Here is a 13,586-nt window from a genome sequence, read left to right on the forward strand (position 1 = left end):
TCATTTCTGTGTCGACTACAGGGGCGTGAACGCGAAGACAAACCTGGACGTATATCCCATGCCCCTGGTTCATGAAATACTCGAGTCACTGCATGGAGCGGCGGTTTTTAGTACATTGGACCTTCGCAGTGGCTATTGGCAGGTACCGATGAACGAGGGGAGTAAAAAGAAGACTGCTGTAATTACCCCGAGGGCTTGTTCCAATTTAAACTAGTGCTATTTGGCTTAAAGAACGCTGGTGCCACTTTCCAATGGCTTATGGAACAAGTACAAAGGGGGTTAGTTAGAAAGACCTGCTTCGTATACATCCATCCATCCATCCATTTCCCAACCCGCTGAATCCGAACACAGGGTCACGGGGGTCTGCTGGAGCCAATCCCAGCCAACACAGGGCACAAGGCAGGAAACAATCCTGGGCAGGGTGCCAACCCACCGCAGGACACATACAAACACACCCACACCCCAAGCACACACTAGGGCCAATTTAGAATCGTCAATCCACCTAACCTGCATGTCTTTGGACTGTGGGAGGAAACCGGAGCGCCCGGAGGAAACCCACGCAGACACGAGGAGAACATGCAAACTCCACGCAGGGAGGACCCGGGAATCGAACCCAGGTCCCCAGATCTCCCAACTGCGAGGCAGCAGCGCTACCCACTGCGCCACCGTGCCGCCCCTTCGTATACATTGATGATGTTATTATTTACTCCCCTTCAATAGAACAGCATCTCCAGGACCTGGATACCATCTTTCATCATCTCCAGCAAGCACACCTCACCCTGAACACAAAAAAGTGTGCATTCATTCAACCCCAAATCCACTTCCTCTGGCATGTCGTGTCTGCAGAGGGGGTCGCTGTAGACCCAGAAAAGATCTTGGCCATCCGGGACTACCCCACGCCCACGAACTTAATATCTTTACAGCGTTTCTTGGGGTGGTACCATAAATACATCCCTCGGATGGCTGACATAGCGGTTCCCTTAAACCAATTAAGGAAGAAGGATGTCCCATGGGAGTGGACTAAAGAATGCCAGTACGCCGTTGAGCAACTGAAAGAACATCTACAGAAGCCACCCGTCCTGGCCCAGCCCGATTCACATCTCACTTTTCAAAGACAAACAGATGCCAGCTACCTGGGGCTTGGTGCCGTGCTCATCCAAAAAAAGAACATGGAAGAGCGTGTCATCACATATGCCTTGCGAGAGCTGCACGGCGCTGAGCTCAATTATTCAACGGCAGAAAAGGAGTGTTTGGCTGTAGCATGGGCCATAGAAAAATGGAAGCATTTTCTTGAGGGGGTTGAATTTGAAGTGTACATGGACTATCATGCTCTGACCTGGGTGTTCAATCACCCAAAGACATCTTTTCGTCTGACCAGGTGGGTGCTGCGCCTCCAGAATTTCACCTTCAAGGTGAAGTACTGGAAGGACTGTGGCAACATCATGCCTGATGCTCTGTCTACGGCATCAGAGCCCTCGGGGATGGTGTACTTGGCGGAAGCGAAAAAGGTAATTCCATCTCTACCCAGTAATCTCTATGACCTGGCCCAAGCACAAGCTGCCAGCCCTTTCTGCCAAAATATTCGTAATGGGCTAGTTAACCAGCGCACTGACCGGGTACACTTTGTGGACCTCCAAGGAGTTCTTTACAGATCTATTCCATCGTCCCTTGGTAGCCGACAGCAACAACTTGTAGTCCCAGAGGTGCTCATCCACGAGTTTTTGAATTATTATCACGATAGCCCTTTAGGTGGTCACCTCGGTTAGATGAAAACCCTCTTGAAGATTCTGGTGGTGGCCATCTGTCCAGAAAGATGTATGCCACCATGTGAAGAACTGCCACACCTGCCAACAGTTGAAGAACCCACTTGGTAAGCCATCAGGGATGTTACAATCGACAATTGCAGATGGTCCGGGGGAAACTTTGGGTGTCGATCTGATGGGGCCATTTCCAATGACCAGCTCACGGAAGACCATCCTGATGGTGGTAGTGGATTATTTCTCTTAAGTAAATGGAGCTATTTGCACTGACAGACTCCCGATCCAGCAATGTTAGTTCCACCCTGAAGAATGAAATATTCACCCGCTGGGGGATCCCGAAGAACATCATTTCCGACAGGGGTCCCCAGTTCACGAGTTCAGTCCTTGATGAGCTCTACACAACCTGGGGAGTGAAGAAAAATCTTACTACAGCATACCATCCCCAGGCTAACATGACTGAATGAGTGAACTGGAGCGGGGCCAGTGTAGTGTAGTATGTAGTGTGTTGGCACTCTGTCGTGTCTCTTCACATCACCCCGTTTAAACTAGTATGTGTTTGTTTAAATGCCGTCCCCATAAGAACAAACGGGGAAAGCTGTTGCGGGGAGGCAGGGACCCCCTGGAAATGTCAGAACCGGAGGTTTTTCCATTACATCCGGCTTATTATTATTTAAACGGAAAGCATGGAAAGAAGAGGGATAGAGGAGAGAGAAGGAGATTCACCTAACCACAACTGATGTCAATTTCTGCATTCATTCACATCACAACATTTTTCCAGTTTGCTTCTCACTCGGCAGAATTACTGCAAAGCATTCATTGCCAGAAACCCTGGGGATGGACATTATTTTCCACCATCGCCAAGGAATCACAGTGAGATTGTTCCGGTATTTCATTTGAGAGTATCAAACACAAACATTTTGGGACAGTTATCAGTAATTTGTACAGTAATTTACCTGGACTTATTTTCATGTTCATTATCATTTCAGTAATCATTCGTTGTCATTATTTGTATTGTGTTTTGTTATTCGTGTGCAGGAACAAGGCAGGATTTTTTTATTGTATATATATTGCCTTTCACGTTGCGCCAGGGTTTTGTATTATTGTATTTTTCATTGTATTTCATCTAATACAGTATATTACTGCACTTGATTTACATTTGCATATTGTTTGCTTGTGTTTGACTGTCGATTGGGGGAAAATATTATTTGTCAGAGGTACGGCTTGGTAGATTTAGGTTTACCTCAGTAATTTATCCAGGCCACGGAACCTGGTAGTGTGGCTGTCAGCTGAGTAAGGGGTCGGCGATTACAAGATGTCTGGCAACATATTGTCCATACAGTATGCTAAATTTGACTTCAGCTCTCTTCATCCCTTTTCAGTCTCCAGTTTTAAACCCCAGCTCCTGAGCACTGAAGAGCTGTCCATACGATCATCCAGCATACTGCTCAAACTGCCTGAATGTGGGGTGTTTGAGAAGGCGGCCAGGCAGCTACCGAGTCTTAGTGGCCAGAACTTGTCAGTGTCCTTGGTGGTGGCAGAAAGCAAAGGTACGATAAGACTGAATGTACTCTTCGTGGACTTTTATTTAACTCTTTGTTTTGTAGTAATGGGATCATGAACAAGAGAGTGCCAGACTATAGTATAAAACTGCAAGCTCTTTATTCAGAACATAAGAATGAGGAAGAAATTCATGAAAGCAATAAAATAAGCCCCTTCTTTATAGCACATGTAGACCTTCTCCTTTTTGGTAGGTGCAGTGGTGTAGTGTATCCCAAAATGCAGCCTGCCCAGAATGTCTTCGCAAGTCACTTCACCTCCATGTGCTCCAATTAAAAAAAGAAATATAAACAGTTGCATCTCAAATGTTGTAAATTGTCTTGAGTAAAGGTGTCAACCAAATTATAATAACACTAGCTGTTCTAATGGTCTAGGACTGATTGAACTCAAAGTAATCAACGTAGACCTCAGCATTAATGTTAGTTGTGCATCATGCAATGCATATATCTCTGTTTTAAGTCATTAGGTATGGAATTAATAAAAGCTGTGTTAATGTTTGTATGTGTCATCTGTGGGAATGAAAAATGCAATGCAACTTAATACTAAAAAGATTTGTGATGCACCATCTGTTTTAATGACAAGTGCAATGCATATCCCTCTGTTGTATGGTGTTTGGTATGGAATTCATAAAAGCCATGTTAATATTTGTGATGTGCCATCTATTCAAATGACAAATGCAACTAATCTTTTTAGTAAAAATGTTTGTTTTTTGTTATTTTGGACAATTTAGGTAGATAGATAGATAGATAGATAGATAGATAGATAGATAGATAGATAGATAGATAGATAGATAGATAGATAGATAGATAGATAGATAGATAGATAGATAGATAGATAGATAGATAGATAGATAGATACTTTATTAATCCCAAGGGGAAATTCACAGAATGAACAAGCTTCTTGCGGTAAAAGGCCTGTTGTCATAATTTTTCTAAAATGTTTTCTGAGTTAAGTGAGTGTTCGTGTTTCCATCCAACCCCACCTTTTCCTAAATATGCATAATCTAGTTCAGCCAGAGCTTTCCTGCCGGACTTGTTCACAAAACACAAACCACTGAACAGTCTCATATTTTATTGGCCAGTGCCACTTGGCGGCACTGCCTAACAAGTTTATTGGAGGTAACATAATGCAAATATAAAATTTTCAAATTCTCACCCTTCTAGGGATTATGACCCAGTGTGTTGCTTATGTGCCTCAAAGACCTTTAGAACTTTATTATCAGGAGAGAAGTGTTCATGACAGGGTTGCCTGTAGCAAATTGGTCAAAGGCCAAGCAAAGAAAAATCCATTGATGACCTTCATAAGTCTTGATTAAATCAGAGAGAGTTCGCTTAAAATGGGTACTGGGATTCCTGGAGCCAGAAACATGATTGGTGGTTATCAGTGTCCAGCGGCCATATAACTCACATAGCCCAGTTGACCTCAGTTTGAAAAATCGGGGGGCTCATGTCGGCATACCACTAATAACATAAACCATTAGAGTTTAGATGCAATTCCGGGTAGGCAGCAGGCAAAATAGGAAGGGATCCAAATTTACTTGACCTTGGCAATGGAAGATGGCTGTTAGGAGAGGAAAGTTACTTTTCTGGTGGGGCTGGACCTGAAGGAAAACTACCAGCTAGATGTAGTTAACCGTATTGCTTTGCACTGTCTCTGGAACCAGACTTCTTAATCTAGGGTGGTGTCTCTCACTTTCTCTTCTACCTTGAAGCTGTCCTATTGAAGAAGGGGATACTCACAAGCCCCCGAATGAGTGCCATACTGTTGGTATTTATTAAGGTGTATAAGGGGTTTGCTTCAATACGACTTTGAGTTGCAGAGTGGAAAATTTTGTCTGTTGCTTGAATGTGCTGTAAGCACAATTGCTCAGAACTGGATAATTTTCCAAGTACCTGGCACCATGACTGACTTTACATTTGTGTCAACTGCTCTGAAGCTGTATATTCTGGGTAAAGACATGTGAGCTGTCAATTGATCACCATTTGGTGGTGTGCTGCCTCAAAACAAAAGCAGACATGGAAGACCCAAATGGGCATTAAGGGTTTGCTGGGAATGACTAATGGCTGCCTCTGTTCAGGATGAGTTCAACTGTCCCTTCCTAAATAGTTTTTCCAGTACCTCAGGGAAGGCCAAGGACGTAGAATCTGAGGAGACAGTGTTCAAGACCTCAGTAATGGAGGACTGTACACCCAAGACCCATTGATGAACACTAGTAGTAAGTGTATCAATTAAGTCAAAGAAAGCATTGTGGGAGCATGCCTCTTCAACATTGAGTGAAAAGTGGGGGCAACATTTTGAGAAGGGCAAATTGAAATGGTAGTCTCCATTGTTAAAAAAGAGATGCAATAAAATGAGGGAACACGTTCCTCCCCCTGTGTGGGCATGCTGGAGTTGGAGATTCAGTCCAATAGTTGAAACTCCAATCCAGGAGAAAGAATACATATTCTGTTCTAGCCATGGAAAAATGGAACAGCTGTCTTTACTTACTTATCTTGATAGCTCTGTTTGTAAATCCGAAAAATGCTTATGATCTTGTACGTGGAAATATCTTGCAGCAGGCACTTCAAAAGTGGGGGCTGCTACTGTGGACCGTTCAATCCCTGTATTAGTGGAACAAGAATTATGCTCACATAGCATAAAGTCAAGTCTGCTCAATATGGGTGACGGACTCTGTCAAGGTTTCATCATGTTTGTTCTCCTGCTCATAATTGACAGGGTGCCAAGGTTCAGCCAAAGATAAGAGAGTATCCAGTTTGGGGTGAGAGTGTCCAGTTTGCAGAAGATGCTGTCCTCTTAACATCATTAGATTGTGATGTTAAGCTGCAGACTGTTTAAAAATGAACATGTTAAGGTTTTGATGAGAATCAGTACCTCCTGTCTTAGATAACTCTTTAAATAAGAGGTGAGCAGCTTCCCCAAGTGGAGAACATCAAAGTTCCTCAAGGTCTTGGTCTCTGGTGAGGAAAACAGACTATTGTTAGATTGACCAACGAATTGGTACAGCAGCATCAGTTTTATAGATGTCGCAATAGACTGTGGTGAAGTGAGTGCCAAATCCTTGGTTTAATTTTTTCATTTACCTGTCAGTCTACAACCTGATTATCATGTATGCTCATAAGTAGTAACTGAAAGTATAAGAATGTGAGAGATTAAGACACTAAAATAGGCTTCCTGTGCAGCGTAGCTGTGCTCATTCTCTGTGAAAGGGTGAGAAGCTCAGCAATACAATAAGAGAGTCAGAGTTGCCTTTCCACAGCAAGAGGAACACCCGTTTGTTGACTCCTCCCAACAGGATGTGTGCAGAGCATGACCCAATAAGAGAAGGTTTAGGGGTAGACCCAGGACATTCTGGAGGGACTTTAAGTCTCTCATGAGTCAAGGAATATTTGGGATCTCTCTCTAATAAGAGTTAGAAAAATCTACTAAGGATGGACTAACTCGGCCCACCCACCTCAGTGGGTTGCTACTGCAATCTTCATCAGGATAAGCAAAGAGAAAATGATGATGATGATAAATATCACCTAGCATTGTGCAGTAATAAACAGCACATCAGGAGCATCAAACAGTCATAGGTTTAAAAGTGGCCCAGGCCTGCCCTTTTTGATTGCTATGGCTTTATGCTCAAATCCATAAAAGAGACAGAATAATGTAATATGATTAACTCATGAGTTGACAGCAGGATTACATTACATCACTGCATCTTCCTCATAGCTGTTTTTAGAGTTCCTTTTTTGAAGTTGCTCACCAGATTTATTCTCCATTCTCAAACATACTGTATTTGCCTTGTAAATCTGTTCTAAAAAGGTGTTCTTGTCTTATGTCTGTTGTAGCAGTTAACGAAGACTTCAAACTGGCATCCTCTACTCTGACTAATTTAACTTACAAGGACACAAATATTGGCAGCACTGGGCCTTATGTGTCCATCCATTATCTCTCGGCGTATGACTGCTACAGCGTGACAACCAACAGCCGGATCATTCAGAGGGACACTGAAAGCCTTTGTGGTCCTTCTACTGGAGGGTGTGAGGAGAAATTCATTAGGGCCAGAAGAAGGTAAGTGTCGTTATCTGTTGGTTAGAAAAATGCATTTTAATAAGAATATTTTAAGTAAATTAAAACATGACAAAACAAGTAAATTGTGGCAATGTCTATTATTTAATCTATCCATCCAACCTGTCATGCTTCTTACGCCATGTCTGTGACAAATGGAGCTGCATGCACTTCAGAATAGATAATCCATATGAGGCTAAGCATGTTTGTGCCTGGCTAGTACTTGAATGGAAAACCATCTAAGAAGAGCCAGCGGGGCACTTACCCTTTGGCCTGTGTGTGGATCCCAATACCCTAGTGCAGTAACGGGGACACTGTGCTGTAAAAATTAGCATCATCTCTTGAATGAGATGTAAAGCCAAGGTTCTGACTCCATGTGGTCATAAAAGATCCCTTGGAATCTTTGGAAAAGAGTAGGGTGTACCCCAATATCCTGAATAAACCGCCCACCACAACTAAGTTTATTTTGGCCTCCTAATGATCCCCTGTCTTTTATTGACTCTCTCTCTCAACCCATCTATCATCCATCCATTATCCATCGCTTATCCGAGGCCGGGCAGCAGCCTAAGCAGGGTAGCCCAGGCCTCCCTCTCCCCAACCACCTCCTCCAGCTCCTCTGGGAGGACCCCGAGGCGTTCAAAGGCCAGCCAGGAGATATAATCCCTCCAGCGTGTCCTGGGTCTGCCCCGTGGCCTTCTCCCAGTGGGGCATGCCCAGAACACCCCCCCAGGGAGGCGTCCAGGGGGCATCCTAACCAGATGCCCGAACCACCTCAACTGACTGCTCTCAATGCAGAGGAGCAGCGACTCTACTCCGAGTCTCTCCCAGATAACTGAACTCCTCACCCTATCTCTAAGGGAAAGTCCAGCCACCCTGCGGCGAAAACTCATTTCGGCCGCTTGTATCCGCGATCTTGCTTTTTCGGTCACTACCCAAAGCTCGTGGCCAAAGGTGACGGTAGGAACGTAGATCAACTGGTTAATCAACAGCCTCGCCTTTTGGCTCAGCTCTCTCTTCACCACGACGGACCGTTGCAGAGCCCGCATTACTGTGGATGCTGCACCGATCCGTCTGTCAACCTCCCGCTCCATTCTTCCCTCACTCGTGAATAAGACCCCGAGATACCTTAACTCCTCCACTTGAGGCAGCACTGTGTTCCCAACCCGGAGAGAGCATTTCACCCTTTTCCGGGTGAGAACCATTGCCTCGGATTTAGAGGTGCTGACTCTCATCCCCGCTGCTTCGCACTCGGCTGCGAACCGCTCCAGTGAGAATAGGAAGTCACTGTCCGATGAAGCCAACAGAACCACGTTATCCGCAAATAGCAGAGACAAGATTCTAAGGTCACCGAACAAGACCCCCTCCACTCCTTGGCTGCGCCTAGAAATTCTGTCCATATAACTTATGAACAGAATCGGTGACAAAGGGCAGCCCTGGCAGAGTCCAACCTCAACAGGAAACGAGTCCGACTTATTACCGGCAATGTGGACCAAGCTCCTGCTCCTCCTGTACAGGGACTGGATGGCTCGTAACAACGAGCCTTGTACCCCATACTCTTGGAGCACACCCCACAGGATGCTTCGAGGGACACGGTCGAATGCCTTCTCCAAATCCACAAAACACATGTGGACTGGTTGGGCAAACTCCCATGCCCCCTCCAGGATCCTGTTCAGGGTGTAGAGCTGGTCCAGTGTTCCACGGCCAGGACGGAATCCGCATTGTTCCTCTTGAATCCGAGATTCAACCATCGACCAAACTCTCTTCTCCAGCACCCCTGAATAGACCTTACCGGGGAGGCTGAGTAGTGTGACCCCCCTATAGTTGGAGCACATCCTCCGGTCACCCTTCTTAAAAAGGGGAACCACCACCCCGGTTTGCCAATCCAGAGGGACTGCCCCCGATGTCCATGCAATGTTGCAGAGACATGTCAACCAGGACAGCCCCACAGCATTCAGAGCCTTGAGGAACCCAGGGTGAACCTCGTCCACCCCAGGGGCCCTGCCACCTCGGAGCTTTTTTACTACCTTGACGACCTCAGCCTCTGTTATGGACGTGCAACAACCCCCACCAAACTCTAATTCCCCCCTCCCCCTCCCCCCGCCCCCGGAGTCCTCCAGCTCTGCTTCCTGTAAGGAAGACATGCTGATGGGATTGAGAAGATCCTCGAAGTATTCCTTCCACCGGTCAATAACATCTGCATTGAAGTCAGCAGGGCCCCATCTCCACTGTACACAGTGTTGGTGGTGCACCGCTTTCCCCTCCTGAGGCACCTGACAGTTTGCCAGAACCTTCTAGGTGTTGACTGAAAGTCGTTTTCCATGGCTTCCCCAAACTCCACCCGTGCCCGAGTTTTTGCCTCTGCAACAGCCAATGTCGCCACATGCTTGGCCCGCCGGTACCCCTCAGCTGCCTCTGGAGTCCCACTGGTCAACCAGACCCAATAGGACTCTTTCTTCAGCTTGACAGCCTCTCGAACCTTAGGTGTCCACCACCGGGTTTGTGGATTGTCGCCACGAGAGGCACCGACAACATTACGGCCACAGCTCTGTTCTGCTGCTACAACAATGGAGGCTCCGAACATGGCCCATTCAGACTCAATGTCCTTCGCCTCCCTCGGAATGAGGTTGAAGTTCTGCCGGAGGTGGCAGTTAAAGATCTTTCTGACCGGTTCCTCCGCCAGACATTCCCAGCAGACCCTCATTATTTGTTTGGGTCTGCCTGGTCTGTCCAGCAGCCTCTCCCGCCATCTGATCCAACTTACCACCAGGTGGTGATGAGTTGACAGCTCAGCCCCTCTCTTCACCCGAGTGTCCAAGACATAAGGTTGCAGATCTGATGACACGATTACAAAGTCGATCATCGAGCTGCGATCTTGGGCATCCTGGTGCCAAGTGCACTTATGGACACCCTTATGCTCAAACATGGTGTGCGTTATGGACAATCCATGGCCAGCACAGAAGTCCAACAACTGAACACTACTCAAGTTTAGATCAGGGAGGCTGTTCCTCCCAATCACACCTCTCCAGGTTTCACTGTCGTTGTCAACGTGAGCGTTTAAGTCTCCCAGTAGGATGATAGAGTCCCCAGGAGCTGCGCCTCGCAGTGCCTCTTCCAGGGACTCCAAGAAGGCTGGGTACTCTGAACAGCTGTTCGGCGCATAAGCGCAAACAACAGTCAGAGTCGTTCCCCCAACTCGAAGGCGTAGGGAAACAACCCTCTCATCCAGCGGGGAGAACCCCAATGTACAGGCTTTGGGGAGAACCCCAACGTACAGGCTTCGAGCCGGGGGGCCATAAGCAAGCCCACCACTGCCCAACACCTCTCACCCACAGCAACTCCAGAGTGGAACAAAGTCCAGCCTCTCTCAAGAGGAATAGTTCCAGAGCCCAGGCCATGCATAAAGGTGAGCCCGACTATATCTAGCCGGTACCTCTCAACCTCTCACACCAGTTCAGGCTCCTTCCCCGCCAGAGAGGTAACATTCCATGTCCCAAAAGCCAGTTTCAGGGTCGGAACACCAGAGTTCCCGCCTTCGGCTACCACCCATATCATATTGCACCCGACCCCTATGGCCTCTCTTGCAGGCGGTGGGCCCACAGGAGAGCGGAACCATGTTGCTCCTTTGGGCAGAGCCCGGCTGGGCCCCGTAGTCAAAGGTCTAGCCACCAGGCACTCGCCAGCGAGCCCCTGCCCCGGGCCTGGCTCCAGGGTATGGCCCCAGGTACCCTTTCCCAGGCAAGGGAAACGCCGATCCTCAATTTAACTCCATATGGGGTCTCAGGATCGAGTTAGTCTGGATCTTCACCTCAGACCTCAGACCTCTCAACCCTTCACACCTAAAAGCTAAAGTGTGATGAGTGTACTGGTGCAAGAATGGACTCCATCGCATCATCCATGTGGGTGCTACACATTGCAACTGGTTGAAGTGGTTCTCCACTGTCTATGTACAGTGCTTTGAGTAGTTTAGAAAAGCTCAATACAATGTAATTGATTATTTATTATTATTAATAAACAACTATCGGTGGATCACACTCCTCAGCCTCCCTGAAAAAGCTTACGCCAGGGTAATAGAAAGGAGACTCCACCCAGTCGTGGAACCTCAGATCCAGGAGGAGCAATGTGGATTCTGTTCAGGCCGTAGAATGGTGGACCTGCTGTTTACCCTCATGAGGATTCTGGAGGGTGCTTAGGAGTAAGTCCAATCAGTCTGCATATTTTTTGAGGACTTAAAGAAAGCGTATGACTGGACTTCTTGAGAGATTCTGTGGGATGCTGGGAGAGTACAGAGTTCTGGGCCCCTAATAAGGGCTATTTGGTCTCTGTATAATCACAGTGAGAGCTGTATCTGCATGCTCAGTAAAACACCAGCACCATTTCCAGTGGGTGTGGGACTCTGCCAGGGCTGTCCAGTTTGGTGGACTTAGAATCACATCACTGCTTTTTGCAGATAACATGGTCCAATTCATGGTCCTCGGACCGTGAATTCCAAAATGCATTAGAATGGTTTGTGTGAAGTGGCAGGGATGATGATCAGCACATCCAAATCTGAGGCCATGGTCATCAGTAGGAAAAAGGTAGACTGTTTCCTCTGAGTGACTCAAGTGAAAGAGTTTGAGTACCTCAGGGTTCTTGTTCACAAGTGAGGGGAAAAGGGGTGGTGAGATCAATAGCTGGATTGAAGAGGCGTGAGCAGTTCAATGGTTGCTATACCAATCCATGCTGGTGAAGAATGAGCTGAGTCAGAAGGCAAAGCTCTCAATTTACCAGTAGATATACGTCCCTACCCACACCTTTGGTCATGACCTTTGGGTAATAACTGAAAGAAAGAGATTATGGGTACAAGTAGCTGAAATGAGCTTTTTCTGAAGGCTGCCTGGGCTCTCCCTTAAAGATAGGGTGAGAAGCACAGACATCAGGGAGAGGCTTGAAGTAGAACCGCTGACCCTCCACATTTAGAGGAGCCAATTGAGGTGGCTCAGGAATCTGATATGGATGTCTCCTGGACACCTTCCTATGGAGGTTTTACAGGCACGTCCAGTTTGGAGGAGACCCCTGCGAAGAACATGGGCTCAGAGGAACATGGCCTGGGACCACCTTCATATCCCACAAGATATAAGATGGCAAGTGCAAGTTGGGGAAAAGGATGTATGGGCCTCACTGCTAAGGCAGTTGCCCCAATGACCTGGCTTTCGGATAAGTGTTAGAAAATGAATGAATATATTAATAAATGATCTACCAACCAATTAATACAGAGGATATTGATCAAGATCAGTCCTAATGTGTCTTCGTCTCTTGTCTTTCACTCTTATGTGTCACTCATGACATCAGTCAGTTTTATTGGCTAACATCGTTGCCAGGTTTCAGGGGTCTTACCAAGTAACTTGGCTGTTTTTAAACCTTGAGAGAGATGCCACCATACATAACAGCCATTTTCATGATAACAATTTTTCAATACTAGAATGTAATATATCGTTCCAATTTCAAGTTAAATAAATTTTTTAAAGGAATGCCTCTTTTGCTGACCACATGCAGTATTATTAGCATGAAGTAATACTAATTTGTATAAGACACTGCTGATGTTTAGTGTTATATAAAGCCACTTTCTTCTTGAATGCTGAAGGGTTTGTGTGATTTTTTTTGTATTTTCTACTCTGACAGTCCTATTTGCTGATTCTGTAATCATCATATAGTTTTGAGTTTGTGTGTGTTTTGACAGAGTGTCATAAATGACTGCCCAAATGCAGCCAATCTTCTAGTAGTCCCTTGCAATGGTACATTAAAACCTGATGACAGTAACAGAACATGGATGTACCATTTCTAAAATTCTGAAGCTCTGTGAACCTAAAAGTAACTGAGTAAAACAATTAAATGTGCACATCAAGTGACTTAAAAGAATGTGTTGGCACCGCAATCCACCCGGCAGAACAGCTTCAATCCACCTTGGCATATGTTCTAGAAGGGCCTGAAATTACTGTATGCTATAGTCTATAGATTTCAGCACTGCCATTTTGGAAGACTTAGCTAAAATTAGTAGAAGTAGTAATAGTGATTTGCTACTCTTGTGCTACCTGCATGTCTATCCAACACGTGACACATCACCAGTCTAGTGACAAAACATCAGTAAAGCAGCTTGAGGTAATTAAAATAATGCTGTAAATTGTTGTTGGTGGCTATCATAATATGTGCTCATTATGTTGTTGCTATTTGGAGAAGTACGCC

At 46.0% G+C, this 13,586-nt stretch overlaps 1 protein-coding gene across 1 annotated transcript in view; it reads left to right on the top strand.

Annotated features, from left to right (window-relative positions):
• LOC127527720 (collagen alpha-1(XII) chain-like) overlaps window positions 1-13,586 on the top strand; it is a 47,698-nt gene that overhangs the window by 16,279 nt on the left and 17,833 nt on the right. Inside the window, exons 9-10 of the mRNA XM_051927370.1 lie at window positions 3,140-3,307; window positions 7,148-7,370. Of these exons, the coding sequence (XP_051783330.1) occupies window positions 3,140-3,307; window positions 7,148-7,370 (391 nt within the window). The remainder of the gene's footprint in view (window positions 1-3,139; window positions 3,308-7,147; window positions 7,371-13,586) is intronic.

This window comes from Erpetoichthys calabaricus, chromosome 1 (genome assembly GCF_900747795.2).
Source record: "Erpetoichthys calabaricus chromosome 1, fErpCal1.3, whole genome shotgun sequence".
In the NCBI taxonomy this organism is placed as follows: domain Eukaryota; kingdom Metazoa; phylum Chordata; class Cladistia; order Polypteriformes; family Polypteridae; genus Erpetoichthys; species Erpetoichthys calabaricus.